Source organism: Nilaparvata lugens, chromosome 2 (genome assembly GCF_014356525.2).
Source record: "Nilaparvata lugens isolate BPH chromosome 2, ASM1435652v1, whole genome shotgun sequence".
In the NCBI taxonomy this organism is placed as follows: domain Eukaryota; kingdom Metazoa; phylum Arthropoda; class Insecta; order Hemiptera; family Delphacidae; genus Nilaparvata; species Nilaparvata lugens.
Window position 1 is genome coordinate 92,860,076 of NC_052505.1, and position 18,549 is coordinate 92,878,624.

The window sequence follows — 18,549 nt, forward strand, 5'->3', positions numbered from 1 at the left end:
AAGGCATACATGTCTCCGTTCATGCAGTTCATTGATGGAGGCCGGAGATTTCACTGTCTGCTGTGCAAAGGCACTACTGAGGGTATATGTCCACTTCAATAGTATTGTGTGAAATAATAAAATAGACCGTATGAATTAAATGAATGAATTATACTACTTGTATGAAAAAGACTAAGAAATTGTCAAAAACCACAGATTTATTGATACTTAGAAAGACCGTTTTTGACAATGGTGTAATAACCGAAACCGGTCTTTCTAAATATCAATAAATCTGTGGTTTTTGACAATTTCTCAGTCTTTTTCATTCAATATGAATAATTACCACAATATCAACTTCTCAACTACACAAAAAGTGGAATTATATTACTATCACCAGCTCACTCATCGAAATTAATGAGAGGATTTCTGTCAAGTTGGGCACATCAATTATTGCGAACCTAGTACAAAAAGTTGAGAGGAGTTGGAAAATTCATAGAAATTGCGGTTGACCAACTGCTAGGATATTATTGACCGAGCGAAGTGAGGTCTAAGATTCAAGTCGACGGTTTGGCATTTCTCTTAATGTTTAAATGTTTGAATGTTTTTATGTTGCGCATTTACGGCGAAACGCGGTAATAGATTTTCATTAAATTTGACAGGTATGTTCCTTTTTAAATTGCGCGTCGACGTATATACAAGGTTTTTGGAAATTTTGCATTTCAAGGATAATATAAACGGAAAAAGGAGCCTCCTTCATACGCCAATATTACCGTAAAAATCAGACTATAGAATATTATTCATCATAAATCAGCTGTCTAGTGGACTATAATACTACCCGTTCAAAAACATCGAACATCTTGGAAATGTATCTTTCCATCAAAGTTGTAGACAGTTGCAGCCAGACCTGATAACAGCGCTCACACTTACATTCCGGGACGACACGTCACGGTACGATAGGACAGAAAGCTCTATATTTATTTATGATTTTTTCTAGACATTTCAAATTGATAAATTATTTATTAATTTTTGAGAAAACATAACAACAGGTCAATGTAACTTACTTAGCGCGAGGTCTACTGTTCACAGAAATTCATTAGAAATTGCGGTTGACCAACTGCTAGGATATTATAATAAGGGTGTGATCACATTGAATGCGTATATGTGCAAGTGCACGTCAGATCATGTATGAGCCGAAAAACAAAATCGGGAAGACGCCATTGAAACATGTTGTGACTTGCATGTAGCTGCTCACACCAGCAAGTGCTCGCGTTCAGTGTCAATGTTCCTATTGCTCTTTGCCGATTTTGTTTCTTATCTGCCAAGCGTGCACTTCATTATAAGCATCCAATGTGATCACACACTAATAATTAATTTGAATATCCAATGAAAGCAATATAAATAGAACTAAGGAGTTCTAAGAACTAAATATCAAAAGGAAATTCGTTGAGTGAAACTTTCAAAAAAAAAAAAAACTGTGCACAGTTTATCAGAGATTGACAATGGTGTAATAACCGAAACCCAGTTTATCAGAGATTGACAATGGTGTAATAACCGAAACCCAGTTTATCAGAGATTGACAATGGTGTAATAACCGAAACCCAGTTTATCAGAGATTGACAATGGTGTAATAACCGAAACCCAGTTTATCAGAGATTGACAATGGTGTAATAACCGAAACCCAGTTTATCAGAGATTGACAATGGGTAATAACCGAAACCCAGTTTATCAGAGATTGACAATGGTGTAATAACCGAAACCCAGTTTATCAGAGATTGACAATGGTGTAATAACCGAAACCCAGTTTATCAGAGATTGACAATGGTGTAATAACCGAACCCAGTTTATCAGAGATTGACAATGGTGTAATAACCGAAACCCAGTTTATCAGAGATTGACAATGGTGTAATAACCGAAACCCAGTTTATCAGAGATTGACAATGGTGTAATAACCGAAACCCAGTTTATCAGAGATTGACAATGGTGTAATAACCGAAACCCAGTTTATCAGAGATTGACAATGGTGTAATAACCGAAACCCAGTTTATCAGAGATTGACAATGGTGTAATAACCGAAACCCAGTTTATCAGAGATTGACAATGGTGTAATAACCGAAACCAGTTTATCAGAGATTGACAATGGTGTAATAACCGAAACCCAGTTTATCAGAGATTGACAATGGTGTAATAACCGAAACCCAGTTTATCAGAGATTGACAATGGTGTAATAACCGAAACCCAGTTTATCAGAGATTGACAATGGTGTAATAACCGAAACCCAGTTTATCAGAGATTGACAATGGTGTAATAACCGAAACCCAGTTTATCAGAGATTGACAATGGTGTAATAACCGAAACCCAGTTTATCAGAGATTGACAATGGTGTAATAACCGAAACCCAGTTTATCAGAGATTGACAATGGTATAATAACCGAAACCGGTCTTTCTAATTATCAATAAATCAGTGGTTTTTTGACAATTTCTTAGTCTTTTTCATTCAACATTAGTGTCATTTGCATTGTAAATAATTAAATATAACAGCTCAGCTATTTAAAGATACATCGCGATTACCCTTATGGATTATGAATAAAGTTTACTCTATTTCAGATTCAAGTCATGCAAGAGGATCGAAAAACCAAGTCCGGTATATTCACCACTAACTTGAAAGGACAACCTCCGCCGCTGGTCACCACTGATTTCACAGTCAACGATCAAGGCAATGCTAGTCCTCGATTCATACGGTCAACCATGTACAATATTCCTACAACAGTTGATGTCATGAAACAGGTATGTTGCTGCAACAATAGATGAATTATTTGCATGATGAAAATAAATTTTATATGTTCATAAGTTTTTCACTTCGATCTTTTAAAGTTTGTTTAGCTTATTATGTCGGTCCCCGTTGAAGTATGAACGTCGTAAGGCCCATTGACGGCTTAAATGATATATTGAGGCGAGGTGGAACCTCCCCGCAAGGGACTCCCCACCAACAAAATCCATACGAATCCAATTGAAACAAAGATAAGAAGACTGTCATTTGTTGAGTATGTTCATTATGTTAGAAATTGATATGTTCATAGATGTTTCACTTGTATCTTTCAAAGTTTGTTTTTAAATATAAAAAAACTATCGTTTGTTGATGATTTATTGATGATCTGACTCGATGATCATTTACTCCAGATTCTTGTTCAGGAAGGTATTACTCAAAGGATATCAATAAAAATTGTCATTCAATAATAAAATAAATAAAAATAAATAAAGGCCTTTATTGAACAATTGCATGCGTAATAAACATAGGTAGTAATTATTAACAATATTGATATTAACAATAATAAATATTCATTACATTAAATAAACAGGTACAGACAAAATGTCGGCTTATTCCCCATGGCGTATCGCCGTCTGGGGGAGTTGATAAATACTTTATTTGACCACCATAATGTAATCAGAATTATTTTAATTCAGTTCAGAGTTTTTAATCAGTTCAATAATTGAACTCCTGGATCATGAAGTATCTTCGGCGTCGAGCAAGAGACTCCTTCCAAAGTGTTATCAGAATTATTTTAATTCAGTTCAGAGTTTTTAAATCAGTTCAATAATTGAACTCCTGGATCATGAAGTATCTTCGGCGTCGAGCAAGAGACTCCTTCCAAAGTGTTGACGTCGTATCTCCGCCAGAACCGGACACCTGGCGACGAAATGAATTATGTCCTCTTCCTCTTTTAGGCTACACAGAGAGCAAAGCTTCACCGCCTGGCTGTGAGAATATTTATTGAGTTGGACTAACTCCGTCCTTGCCTTCATAAACCATTTAATAAGAGTGAAGTCAGTCAGCTCATGGACATAGTCTGTGAAGGGTGCCAATTTTGGGTACAATGAACATCTACTTTCCTGCAGTCTTCCCCTAAATGCTGACTGAAGTTCATTCGCCACTCTGGCCAGCAACGTTCACTCAATTGATTTCTTGATTTTCTCAGCAACGTTCACTGAATTGATTTCTTGATTTTCTCAGCAACGTTCACTCAATTGATTTCTTGATTTTCTCAGCAACTTTCACTGAATCGATTTCTTGATTTTCTCAGCAACGTTCACTGAATCGATTTCTTGATTCTCTCAGCAACGTTCACTCAATTGATTTCTTGATTTTCTCAACAACGTTTAAGGTCATTAAACACCCAGTTACGTTTTGCTAGGAATACGTCTTCGGAAGACTTATCCGTCCCATCTCCCAATGTTAAATCCAAGCTACGAATCCGTCACGTTCTCACCAGCGTAGCGTAGCTTTCAATATTGGGAGATAGAATGGCTACCTCTTCCGAAGACGTATTCCTAGCTAAACGTAACTGGGTGTGTAATAACCTTTATTGAATTAATTGTGAATTGTTGAATTGGTTTCTTCATTTTTCCAGCAACTGAATTGATAGTTGATTGATGAATTGATTTATTATTTTTCTCAGCATGTTTACTGAATTGATTGCGTATTGAAGAATCTTTTTGTTTTCAGACGTCGGTTCCGTTCGGCCTGGTGATCAGCCCGTTTGCCAGACTGGCTAGCAACGAATTGCCGCCTCCAATAGTGAATATGGGCGAGATCGGACCGGTGAGGTGTGTGCGCTGCAAGGCATACATGTCTCCATTCATGCAGTTCATTGATGGAGGCCGGAGATTCCACTGTCTGCTGTGCAAAGGCACTACTGAAGGTATCTGTCAACTTCAATAGTATTGTGTGAAATAATAAATTAGACTGTATGAATTAAATGAATGAATTATACTACTTGAATGAAAAAGACTAAGAAATTGTCAAAAACCACAGATTTATTGATACTTAGAAAGACCGGTTTCGGTTATTACACCATTGTCAATCTTTGATAAACTTATCAATCAGTTTATCAGAGATTGACAATGGTGTAATAACCGAAACCGGTCTTTCTAAATATCAATAAATCTGTGGTTTTTGACAATTTCTTAGTCTTTTTCATTCAATATGAATAATTACCACAATATCAACTTCTCAACTACACAAAAAGTGGAATTATATTACTATCACCAGCTCACTCATCGAAATTAATGAGAGGATTTCTGTCAAGTTGGGCACATCAATTATTGCGAACCTAGTACAAAAAGTTGAGAGGAGTTGGAAAATTCATTAGAAATTGCGGTTGACCAACTGCTAGAATATTATTGACCGAGCGAAGTGAGGTCTAAGATTCAAGTCGACGATTTGGCATTTCTCTTAATGTTTAAGCGCATTTACGGCGAAACGCGGTAATAGATTTTCATGAAATTTGACAGGTATGTTCCTTTTTAAATTGCGCGTCGACGTATATACAAGGTTCTTGGAAATTTTGCATTTCAAGGATAATATAAAAGGAAAAAGGAGCCTCCTTCATACGCCAATATTACCGTAAAAATCAGACTATAGAATTATTCATCATAAACCATCAACGTTAGTAGACAGTTTACTATAATACTACCCGTTCAAAAACATCGAACATCTTGGAAATGTATCTTTCCATCAAAGTTGTAGACAGTTGCAGCCAGACCTGATAACAGCGCTCACACTCACATTCCGGGACGACACGTCACGGTACGATAGGACAGAAAGCTCTATATTTATTTAGGATTTTTTCTAGACATTTAAAATTGATAAATTATTTATTAATTTTTGAGAAAACATAACAACAGGTCAATGTAACTTACTGAGCGTGAGGTCTACTGTTCACAGAACTACTAGTACTACTATCTCCAGCTCACTCATCGAAATTAATGAGAGGATTTCTGTCAAGTTGGACACATCAATTATTGCGAACCTAGTACAGAAAGTTGAGAGGAGTTGGGAAAATTCATTAGTTATGGCGGTTGACCAACTGCTAGGATATTATAATTAAGGGTGTGATCACATTGAATGCGTATATGTGCAAGTGCACGTCAGATCATGTATGAACCGAAAAACAAAATCGGGAAGACGCCATCGAAACATGTTGTGACTTGCATGTAGCTGTTCACACTGATGCAACCAGCAAGTGCTCGCGTTCAGTGTCAATGTTCCTATTGCTCTTTCCAGATTTTGTTTCTTATCTGCAGAGCGTGCACTTGCATTATAAGCATCCAACGTGATCACACACTAATAATTAATTTGAATATCCAATGAAAGCAATATAAATAGAACTAAGGAGTTCTTCTTCTATTGTAAATATTGACTGAAAAACTAAATAGCAGAAGGAAATTCGTTGAGTGAAACTTTCCAAAAAAACTGTGCCCAGACCGGGAGTCGAACCCGGTACCTCTCAGTTGCCAGCCGAGTGGCTTTACCTTATCACTCAACGAATTTCCTTATGATATTTAGTTCTTCAATCAATATTCACAATAGAATAACTCCTTAGTTCTATTTATATTGCTTTCATTGGATATTCAAATTAGTTATTATTATAAGATGAGAGTAGGTTGATATAGCATAAGTATAAACTTGTGCGCTTACCGATATCCACTATTGAAATTTAGTTACCTACAATTATACAAACAATGAAATAAAATTTCAGTCGAAGATAATTCCCAATTGGATTCATAGAAGTCTGTAATAAAATTGAAGTTGAAATGAGTTGGATTTATTAGATTACAATATGAAGTATCAATATCAATGTAATGTTTCAGTTCCTCCTGAATATTTTCAACATTTGGATCATACTGGAGAGAGAGTTGACAAGTTCTCCAGTCCAGAACTGCTTCTTGGTGCCTATGAATATGTTGCAACAAAAGAATATTGCAGGGTGAGTCACTTTATTTATCAATGCAGTATAAAGGTGCGTACAGATTTACGCGCCGCGAACATGAGCAATTCACTTTTAATCAGCTGATGCCAAGCTTTTTATATCTCTATCTTACAGTTTCTGTAAAAATACAGATGTAATCAGCTGATTAAAAGTGAATTGCTCATGTTCGCGGCGCGTATATCTGTACGCACCTTTAGGCTAAACATTTTTTACATAGAGTACGGAAAATCGCAAATATTCTCAACGAAATTCTGTTTAAAGAGAAACGGAAGAAATGGTGTATCGACCATTTAAGAGTATTTGAATTACTAAAGAGTGATCTTTTAGTAGAGTAATTGAAAATGTTTTTGGTTACATCCAAAATTTTGTGCATTATTGCAAATTATTTGAATTGACAGATTATTTCTTAAATTTGCACAGATTGAATCTTGAACTTGAAGTGAAATGAAATTTCAAATCTTACCTTCTTTCAAAGAAGTATTACTTTTCAATGGAAATCATCTTTATTCGAAAAACTAGCTCAAATTCAGCAACTTCTCAACTTTGAAACTGCAGAATAGAATCATATTGTTTGAATAATCTGGATTCGCATACAACAGTGAGCAGTGAAAATATAATTCCTATAAGTACTAATGGTATTATTCATACTCAGCCGAGCTGAGTGGGAATAGTCCAACTATAACTTATGGGAATTATATTTTCCTGCAGTTACGTTGAAAAGTGGCCATTGCTGCACTGATTACAGAACGCAAAGAATCACTTTTCCGCTCTAGTGCGGGAAAAATTTTTCTGCACTCCAGATTTGCAACATGGCAACGAAAAATACTTAGTAGGTTATATGGAGCAACAGTGCAGCAAAATGAAAATGAAGTTGGTAACAGTGACTGCTGTGGCTGCTATAGTGAGCAGAGGTGCAACGAAGCACAACGCGCTAATTATTATTCATTATATATTATAACCAAGGATAACATTCTTATTCAATTTGACAATAAATTAAGGTTTTTATCAATAATAAAATTGCTTGTATGTTTCATTTATGAGATTTCCAATTTTGGTAAAGTACCAGACGTTTTCATATTTTGATGAAGATGTTTATAATATGGCTTCTAGATTGACTGACTTTTCTTCGCCTCTGCCACGTCACCGCCTTCCGCTATTGAGTTTCAATGTATGAATAAATTAATATATGAATTAGATAGCTGTCATTCAATATTATAGTACTATGTAGAAAATAAGTTGAGACTTTGTTAAAACATCCGTGTTACCAAACAGTGCGAAATTTAAATATCTTCATGCAAGTCCATATGCCTGAATATATTCGAATTGAAAAATCTGCATCGACTGTGTTGTCGAATTGAATACATCCTGTCATAATATGGGCTTGCATGAAAAGAATAAAATTTCGCACAATTTGGCAACACTGATATTTTCTCCAAGTCTCAACTTCTTTTATACAGAAGATAGCTATATTGCTTAATGCCTTGATGAAGTTTACTGCTGTGATCATTTGGACACACCAGGCTCTAGCGGGTGAAAAGTATATTCCCTCAAACATGCAGTTATAGCATATACGTTTTTCAACTTTATCCTGCAGTAAGTTTTCAATACTTAGTGATTGAAGCTGGAGATGATGTCCAGAGTGTTTCAATTGAATCATCTGTTACCCAGAATTTGTTTATTTCTACATTGATACATACAATATCATTCTCAATCATGAATGATTGGGGAAGGAACAACAGGCTTAAAGCCAAAAACTGTTCCTTTCCCAAATTTAGATAGAAATTGTCCAAAAATAGGTTATGTTTACAGTTCTTGATTAAATTGATACAAGAGCTGAGAATTTAGGTGATGAGGTTGGGGGAGAGTATTTTGAAAATGTCTCAGCCTGGTCCATCATCAACCAGAACGTCCAGTTGTTCTCCGACTCTACTCAAATCTATGCCGGATACATCTATGTTGCTCAAAAGTAATACTAGTAGTTCTGTGAACAGTAGACCTCAAGCAGTTTTCTCACCCACAAGTATCTGGTGTCACCTGTTCACCGGCTTCTCCAGACATCTGTGTAATGCATGCAATGAATAATCCACTTGTCAGCTGATTGATTATGAATAAGTCTTTAGTCTGATTAATCCTATCTTCAGAGTAAATGATATATGTATATATATATATATATATATATATATATTATATATATATATATATATATATATATATATATATATATATCTATAGTATATATATATATATAGTGATATCGGAGTATGGAGGAAATTCATTTTCCTTTCATATCATCCTTAAAATGCAAAATTTCAAAAAACCTTGTGTATACATCGACGCGCAGTTAAAAAAGGAATATTCCTGTCAAATCTCATAGAATGCTATCAACGCGTTTGGCCGTAAATGCGTTACATAGAGACAGACAAAAGAAAATCCTAGTTAAAATATAGACCTCACTGCGTTCGGTCAATGATTCTTTAGCCTGGCTCAATTCAAGTGAAGGTCACGTGAAGCTTCATAAAGGTGCATTCTCGTTTATGCGTAAATTTCCGCAGTCGACGACGACAAGCATTGTTGACATTCATTTTGTCCAAACTTCAAGTGTGCTAAAACAGCTGATCAAATAACTTTTCATCATTTGTGTTTATTATTCAAGAATCAAAACAATTCTAATAATATCAACATATTGCCATTTAAAAGTATAAAAAAGTATAAGCTCAACCTATCCCATTAAAACATAATTGAACATAATCTTTTAGGTTATGTAGACAAATTGAAATCAACCAATCTGAGATTCTCTCCCTGTCGTAGTCGACGAAGGCATTTACGCACAAACGAAAACGAATCTTAACTTTAGCTCAGTATAGATAAGCTGTAAATATTAGTAGAGAGGTAACTCCTAAATGGGATATTTTATATGTTTTAACAAATTAATTGATTCATTTCAGGCGTGTCTGGCTCAACCACAGATGATGGTTGTTGGAGACGTGAACGACATGTTTATGCCTCTATTGGACGGATTCCTGGTCGACCCGATTGAGTCTGAAATGGTGATCGATCAGCTGATGGAGCAGATCCCTCGCATGTTCGCCGATACCAGAGAAACTGAAACAATCCTCGCTCCTGCCATCCAAGCTGGTCTTGAAGCTCTCAAGGTGAATTGAAAATGTTATCAATCAATCATATTTATTCAGATATACATCAGAGGGGAAGAATTGGAGACATAGGAAAAATAGAGACATAGAAAAGAATAGAAACAATAGACACAAGGAACAGAATAGATACATATCCTATTATATAAACAAATATTCGAGACGTATAGAAAAGTAATAGAAACAGTAGAGACATAGAAACAATAGACACATAGAAAAGGATAGAAGCATCAGTCGCATCAAAAATAATTTTGAAAGAAAATATGCCTTTTTTTAATATAAAGTAAGAAACAAAATTTCAAATGAAGATTGAGTTGAAGGCGCAACCGATTTTCAAGTAAGTTTTGGGGCTAGAATGAGTGTATCTCAGATTCGAGGTCATTGGTAATTCAGGGAGATCTTTTAGTCATGTTACCCTGTTTTTAATATAATTTATGAAACGGATATTCAATTGTTTTGAAAATGTATAGTTAGACTATATGAAGAAGAAAAATAATACTCTATTACTCACTAGCAGCTGAACCGTGCTTCGCAAGGATCTAATTAAAAACTTTACAAACTGGACCTACTGAGATCTTGAAGAATTGAAAATAGGCCTATAACCATTCTCGGTAAATTGAGAATCTATTTGAAAAATTTCAAATTAATAAGTTCTGTAGTTCAGACGTGATGATGCGAAATTCGTGAATTTCCTATCCCCTACATGTATATTTATTTATTTAACAACAATGACAAAACAAATAGATCATAAAATGATTGGAAACGAAAAAACAGGCTTATAGCCCTTACTATTCCATTCCCGAATTTTGATTGCATATTAGTCAATAAGCGATTCTTTACTCTATTATCTTATTGATTTCTTAATTACTAAAGATTGTTTATGAATATGATTGCTCAAAATATGATCCACTCATTGAGGTTATACTCGCTTTAATTCTTTTCACATTGGGCCATATGAATAAAGTTGAGCATTTGCTTATACTTCTAAAATAAGGAGCATTTGCTCCATTTTCTATGAATAAACGTGCTCATGCTCATGCTCGTCGAAAAAATAGTTTGAGCATTTGCTCAAAAGTAAAAGCTTTTGCTCAAAATTGTATGAATAAACTAGATCATTTGCTCAACTTTTGAAGCAAATGCTTCAAAAAAGGTGAGTCTAGTCTAGAGCAGCTTATCACCTTTTGCTCATAGTAAAATGGCTCAACTAATTCGTATGAGGAAGAGGAAACTATACCAGATACGATAACAACCAATAGTTGAGAAATATAAAACTCTTTTTAGATTCAACCATTATATATATCGCCATTATCCCTACAAAAGAATAAATACAAAAGATAAGCTACCTGATATAAAGATAGCCATCACAAAATAGGAAATAGGCATTTAAGAAGATGAGAGTGTAGACGATTAGAAGAAGGCTATTGATATTATAAGAATATGCTGAAGATTATTATAGAGATGACATTTTTTTACGCTATTATTTCAAAATTCTAAACTCAACTAACCTAAAACTCAGGTTAACCTAAAGAGCAGACGACGCAAACACAAACGGTGCCCCCTACTTGCATATTTAGCGCTTCCGTGAGCTATAAAAACAAATTAAGGCTACAAAAGCGAATCAGCTGATGAAAAATCTTTAAAATACGTGAGCATTTGCTCCAGAGTTCAGGAGCATAAGGTAAGAGTATAAAGTAAAGCTTATTCATATAAAAATGAGCAAATGCTTTTGCTTCTACCTTTTGCTCATGAGCAGAACCTTATGCTCCATGCTCTTGCTCATGAGCATTTGCTCTGGTTTTATTCATATGGGCCAATGATTCATGTTCATTAAACGACCGTAATCCACACAGGATGTTAGCCGCTCAAGGGTAATCAACTCGTACTGCCGTGTGTACGTGTGTACACCAATTGAGTAGAACTACCAACTTCGTGGTTGGTATATATGTTGTAAATTATAAGTACCCTCATTCTTTGATTTAGCACAAAGATACCGTATTATTTTATCTAAGTTACCAGTGTTGATACACAATTTTTGACACGCAATATTTGATTTTGACACACAATAAGCTTCGGTTGACGTGTGAAGTTCTTTGAACCTTTGAATCCGTCCCTTCAAAACACACCAGTGTTATTACATCAGTGTCATTTGTAACATTAATAAAGAATAAATTGTACAAACTCATTCATATTTTACCTCTTGTTTCATTATCTTACGTTTGGAATTGTGAATGGTTTCAGGCAGCGGAGTGCGCTGGAAAGCTTCTGATGTTCCACTCTTCACTGCCCATAGCAGAAGCTCCTGGCAAATTGAAAAACAGAGATGATAGGAAAATGCTGGGAACTGACAAGGAAAAGACTGTTTTAGGTAATAATTAATTTAGTATTGTTGTTCTATGAATTTTTAGATTAGATTGGTCACTGGTTTTTGAATTGTAAATAATATATTGGTCAAGATCAAAGTCAAAATCAAAGCATGAGCTTTGGAAGATTAACTATATAAAATTGTATTTTGTAGATTTCAATATTAGATTATGTATAATTAATTTCGCATTCTTGGATTCGGTTGATGACGTTCCGCATCGCCCGTTCAAGCACATCACTAGGAATTGATGTGATTTCGTTGTGAATTGCTGCTGCCTTCTACTTCTGAATGGTCCGGGGTTTGTTCATGTAGGCACTTGTTTTTGAATCACTCCATAAGAAAATTCACGTACTGTGAGGTCCGGTGAGCGAGGGGGTCGCGTACAGCTTGCATTGATATCCTAGGGGTATGTGTAGTTGCCCCGTCCTGTTCGAGCATTATATTGTCCATGTCGTAAATGTGGTTATCATCAATTCTAGGTTATGTGCTTGAGTGTGAAACGTTTAGGACAGACTCCAAGAATGCGTCTGTCGTGAAGGAGGGCATTTGTTGGATGAAATTTAAAACAATCTAACTAAACTATTTTTTTGTTAATAAACTTCCATTGTAACTACACGTTTTGTATTCTATTTGAATCCAATACCATTAAAATTGACAGTTTGACAAATATTTTAAAACCATCCGATTCATCTGCGCCAACTTTTATATCGATTTGACTCGTTTGTATGAGCTTGTAACAGATTAAATTCATTTATTTATTCATTTTATATGGAGTTTGACTACTCTGTAGAAGTAACCTCTTCTATTATTTATCGTTGTCAGTCTTTTAGCTGAATTTAGATGATGAGGAACATGATGTTGTTGAACCGAAATGTATATTTAGATAGGAAATTAGGCATTAAACTTGAGATTTTTACGAGGAAACTCTTTTTAGGAGTCAAGCACCTCCACAGCGTGAATGACCATGTGGGTTATTTTACTGTGATCAGAGAATTCCGACTCTGCCTATCTGGAAACCCCAGTCCTTGGCAACGACCTCAAGTATAAAGTATACTTTTTATATTTGAATGAGACTATTGAAAGTGAATGAGGATTGTGATGATGTTTGTATTGTTTCAGCTCCGCAAAATAATGTATACAACAACCTAGGCCAGGATTGTGTTGGCGCGGCCTGCAGTGTAGATCTGTTCATTTTCAACAACTCCTACATCGATCTAGCGACAATCGGCCAAATTTGCAGGCTCACTGGTGGCGAAATTTTCAAATACACTTATTTCCAGGTAAATTTATATAACTTGTCTATTTCTAACCGTTATTTATACTAACGTCAATTATTATATTCTGAATTGAAGAACGAATTAGTCCAACAGTATATCTTTTGATATTGGTAGATTAAACTTTGAAATTTTTATACGTTCACTTGTTCAAACTTAGAAAATTGATATCAAATGAAACCTGTTGAATACATCTCATTCATTGAATATGTAATAAATTTTTTGTCATAGTCATTCTATCTCAGCTGTTTTCCATGCATGAAGTCAAGCCGGTAAACAGTTGTTTGCAGAACAAATAAACATATGATTCTCATTACAGTATACTCTGCTGTAATGTAACCATATGTTTTCCTAGTTCCGAAATAGGAACAGCAAAACTTCTAGAAAAAAAACCACCTTCAGTGCTCCAGGTGGAAGTTTTGTCAACTTCCGCAAAATTCCGCAAGATTCGGAATTTTTAAACTAGATCATGTTTATAGAATGCATATAGTAACTTCTGCACAAGCAGGTTATGTTTCCTATTTATCAATTATCTTCTTCAGATTATTATGACAAAAAATAGTGTACGTTACTTGGACGTGAATGTCTTTTGCAGTGCTCGAATTAAATTCTAGTCTCGGTTAACGCCTCGACTAGAAACATCATTCTCGCCTGCAAAAGACCCCCTCCCGTCCATGTGACGTAAGATACTATAATGCATGAGAGAATAATAATGAATTTACTGCAGATATAAAGAAATTATTTTTTTCAAAAATTAATCTACTCATCTATGGGAAACCCATGTACTAGAGGAATATCTTTCATTTATAGTTGAAAAACTATAAAATTGCCTAGTGTACTCTTGATACAGCCTTATTCAGTAAACTTGTATTGATAAACATCAAGATGAGTGTAAATGATAAATTTATATTTTCCGTCTAAATACAAACATTCAGTTGCAATTTGAATATTTAGTTTTGTCATCTTGCTGTAGTTGACGTAGAGTCAGTTAAGTCAGTGGTTCTCAACTTTTACTTCACGCCCCCCCCCCCTGCATATTCAGCTGTAAGCCGGACCCTCTACATGTATAAGCATAGACTACTATACATGTTGTACATAATACGTAGTATACGTACGTATATACCTACATATTTTACACTCAATATTTATTTAGTTGAGTTTTGCACATTCTATACATACCCCAATGATGTTGCAATAGTTTAAATCATAATAAAACAACAAATTCTATACAAACAACAAAATTATAATTTATTCAGGTACTACAGCTACTATAGTACATAGTTGTTATTTTTGTTTCTCATAGAAATTAACAATACAAAGAGCGTCAGTGTGAAGGATGAGCTTGTTTTTTCGCACAGAGTTTGTTGAAACAATGTGTCAGCTCCGATAACGCTACACTAATGTTCCTGGGTCACATCCAGTCTTGGTCTATATTCACTTTTTATGGCAGCTAGAGCACAAAGCCCAGTTTCACATGGATAAATTATTGTAGCAAATGGAGTCTATATCTTCAATGTATTTTTACTCAAAATTGGGTGTTCCTTTTCCACACCAATCTAGAAGGATGTAAGAGAATATACTTCAAACTTCATTTTAAGCGCAAAGTCACCTTGGAGATGAATGAGGTTTTCTTTTTCTATCATGTTAAGGGAGCACTTATTGATTGAGAATTTGAATTTGACAATACGGTTGGTATAAATATTTTATGAGTGAAAATTACATTTAATTTAAAAATAGGAACATTGCTTATCGTAATATTATTTTAGAAGTAAATTTAAAACATTTTCCAACCAAGCTTTGCGCCCCCCTGAGCATTCATCGCGGGGCGCCCCACACTTTGAGAACCACTGTGTTAAGTGATAAGCCAGATTTTATTCTTATTTATCCTTTTATTTTATTCACATTTAAGAAAAAGCACAGTTTAATTTTTGTCACATCCACAGTATTTTTAGATTCGTTCTCAGGACTGCAGTTTCTTGTTGAAACGAAACTGCAGCCCTGTGAACAAATCTAATAAAATGTAGAAGTGACAAAATTTGAACTGTGTTTATTTTAATTATGGAAATGTTTCACAATATCAATTCCTATTCAACAAATTTTATCACTTTTGAGTGTTTATTTTCTTATGGATTTATTAATGTTATCTGAACGGAGACTCATATTAATGTTGAAGTTGAGTTATAATTGACTATTTTTTTTTCTCTTTTTTCAGGCGGATCTAGATGGTGACCGGCTAATAGAAGACATAAAACACGATGTGAGTCGACCGATCGCTTTTGATGCAGTGATGAGGGTGAGGACGTCAACTGGCATCAGACCCACAGACTTCTACGGTCACTTCTTCATGTCCAATACAACTGACATGGAGCTCGCTTCTATTGATTGCGATAAGGTAACAATAACAATAGATAGGTAACACTGAGACACTGAAAGATGGATAATTACCATTATTTATCACACTTTAAAATATTACTAGTATAACAATATCAAAATCTCACCAATAGAAAGATTAGATAGATGGATAATTAGCTTCATTTATAACATTTTAAAATATTAGAAGTGTTTTGGGTGAAATTGAGGCACTAAGAGCCCCCTCTTCCACTTAACCCAAAGTTTAGGATGTTACAGAAATGTCATTCATTTATCCATTAATAATGATCAATGTTTTATTGTTTTTAGTACTTATTGAGTGTAATTTCGTTGTTCAATTCGGCTATTTAAATTTTATGTTTGTGAGTGTGTGTACTGAAAATTGGACAAGTGAAGAAAGCACAGCCTAACCTACTTTTTGGACTGTGTCATCATGTAAATTTTGAAGAAAAATAAAACAAGGATTGCCTTAGTATTTTATCTACCAATGGGTTCGTTCTAGGAACACGGTAAATGGTAAATTGTTTTAGTTGTTAATTGTTCCATGTCACGTGACTACCTATCACTTGCAAAACTACTTGTTCCCATGGAAAACCACTTCAAAATCTTTGGTTCAAGCTTTTGGCGCGCAATTTTGAAGTTGATATTTCCATTTAAGTGTGTCGTTTAATAGCTGCGTAAATGAACTAAAGGCTGCTTTACAAACTAGCCTTCTAGAGAGAGTTGCACTTTTTCCACTTTCATCACTCTTATATATTATATTCTTCAGTCATTTAACGATTGGTTATCAAATATAATTTTGTTGGTTATGTATTCTGTGGCTTTTACTATGGTAGACCAACAAGCTATCAGCGCATGCGCAGAAGGTTCATCCTATCGAACAATGACAGCTCTGCGATTGTGGTGCATTCTGATGCACCGCGGTCAGAGTGCGAGGCAGGAATAATTTACCGGTAACTGGATTTTGGAAAATTTACTGTCAAAATGGTTCCCATGGGACGCGGAACGTTTTACCGCTAGTCACAACTTACCGCTTGGAACAGTATACCGTGTTCCAAAAACGAGCTCAATGTTATTAATCAGTGCCTTTTGTAACATGAATAAATCAGTTGAATATGTTAAATAATCAGTTGAAAATGATTGAGAAGAGAAGAATATTTAGTACCGGCTGCTAATTGAAATATTTTTAAAATAATGGATTAGTTCAATGTGAACTCAAAGGATCAACTCACACCTACGCGACTCAGGTCGAGAAGAGACTCGACTCTAGTCGAGAGCATGTGCTTTCAAATGGTGACAGTCGCGGAGACTAGAATCGACTGGTCTGGGTGTTACCATTTGGAAACACATGCTCTCCACTAGAGTCGAGTCTCTTCTCGACCTGAGTCGCGTAAGTGTGAGTTGAGCCAAACACATACGGTACAAACATTCTAGTACCATTTAAATACTGTTTCTTGTAGTAGATATTGAAGAATCACCTATCTTACTCTTCTGCAATAAACGTGGACCTCACTAGAGTCCTATAGTGATTTTTTACAAACATTGAATCTGAATTATGTGTGATCTTTTACAGGCGGTTGCTCTTGAAATCAAGCATGACGACAAGTTAACCGAGGAGGAAGGGGTTTTCATTCAGACGGCTCTGTTGTACACCTCCTGTAGCGGACAGAGACGCGTCCGTATTCTCAATCTATCTCTCTCTACTTGCGTGCAAATGGTTGACCTCTACAGAGCATGTGAACTGGACACTGTTATCAACTTCTTCGCTAAGCAAAGTAAGTAAAATTAGAAAATAAAATCTTCCTCTATTAGGCGGAGTTAGATCTCCACACAATAAGAAGCTGAAGAGACTGCCAAGCATATCACACTGGATTGCAAGAGACTAGGGGCAAGGAGAAGGCCTCTGTTTGGCTGCAAGCAACCAGGTGATGAATGGGATGTTAGTATAGGGAAAAACTCCTGGATCTAGTAAAGGACACAGGCATTGTCTTGCTTAACTAACGTACTTGGACACACAATAAGCTCCGGTTGACGTGTGAGGCTCTTTGAACCCTTGGATCCTTGAATCCGTCCCTTCAAAAACATGTATCTCCATAGAGAAAAGATAGCTTAAGAAGATATCCTATGGTGTAGAGCGTTTATATTCCAAATGTCAATGCTAATCAATATTAACAAGGAAAAAGGTAGCATAAGAAGATATCACGGTTTGTAGAATTCATTCAAAGTTTGGAAGTTTTGTATCGAATTATGGTGTTGTGTATCAAGTTTAGATGATACTGTATCATATTTTGATGATCGTGTTGATTTTGTATCATTTATGGTGATACAATAGTGTAAATATGGCACAATAATGTATCCCATAGTTTATGTTCCAAATCTCACTTTCAACTCAAGCCGATAGTCCTAGTAGTTTTTTTGGTGAAGTTATGTGACGCTGGTAGTCTCTCATACTGTGCCGTTCTTACACTTTCACCTGGCAAAAATAGTAATAATAGACAGATATAGACAGGCAACAGTAATCGGCTTGAATTAACAAAACGTTGGCTTGAAATTTGGAACATAAACGACTTATACCATGGCATGTATTCTTATGCTATCTTTTCTCTATGGTATCTCTCACAATTCAGTATAAATCCAAGTACAGTGTC

General features: G+C 35.3%; 1 protein-coding gene across 1 annotated transcript in view; it reads left to right on the top strand.

The window, feature by feature from the left end:
- Window positions 1–18,549, top strand: part of LOC111053885 (protein transport protein Sec24C) — a 44,389-nt gene that overhangs the window by 15,312 nt on the left and 10,528 nt on the right. The window contains exons 6-13 of the mRNA XM_039420261.1: window positions 2,584–2,763; window positions 4,481–4,676; window positions 6,628–6,743; window positions 9,677–9,898; window positions 12,134–12,260; window positions 13,377–13,537; window positions 15,744–15,923; window positions 17,475–17,676. Of these exons, the coding sequence (XP_039276195.1) occupies window positions 2,584–2,763; window positions 4,481–4,676; window positions 6,628–6,743; window positions 9,677–9,898; window positions 12,134–12,260; window positions 13,377–13,537; window positions 15,744–15,923; window positions 17,475–17,676 (1,384 nt within the window). The remainder of the gene's footprint in view (window positions 1–2,583; window positions 2,764–4,480; window positions 4,677–6,627; window positions 6,744–9,676; window positions 9,899–12,133; window positions 12,261–13,376; window positions 13,538–15,743; window positions 15,924–17,474; window positions 17,677–18,549) is intronic.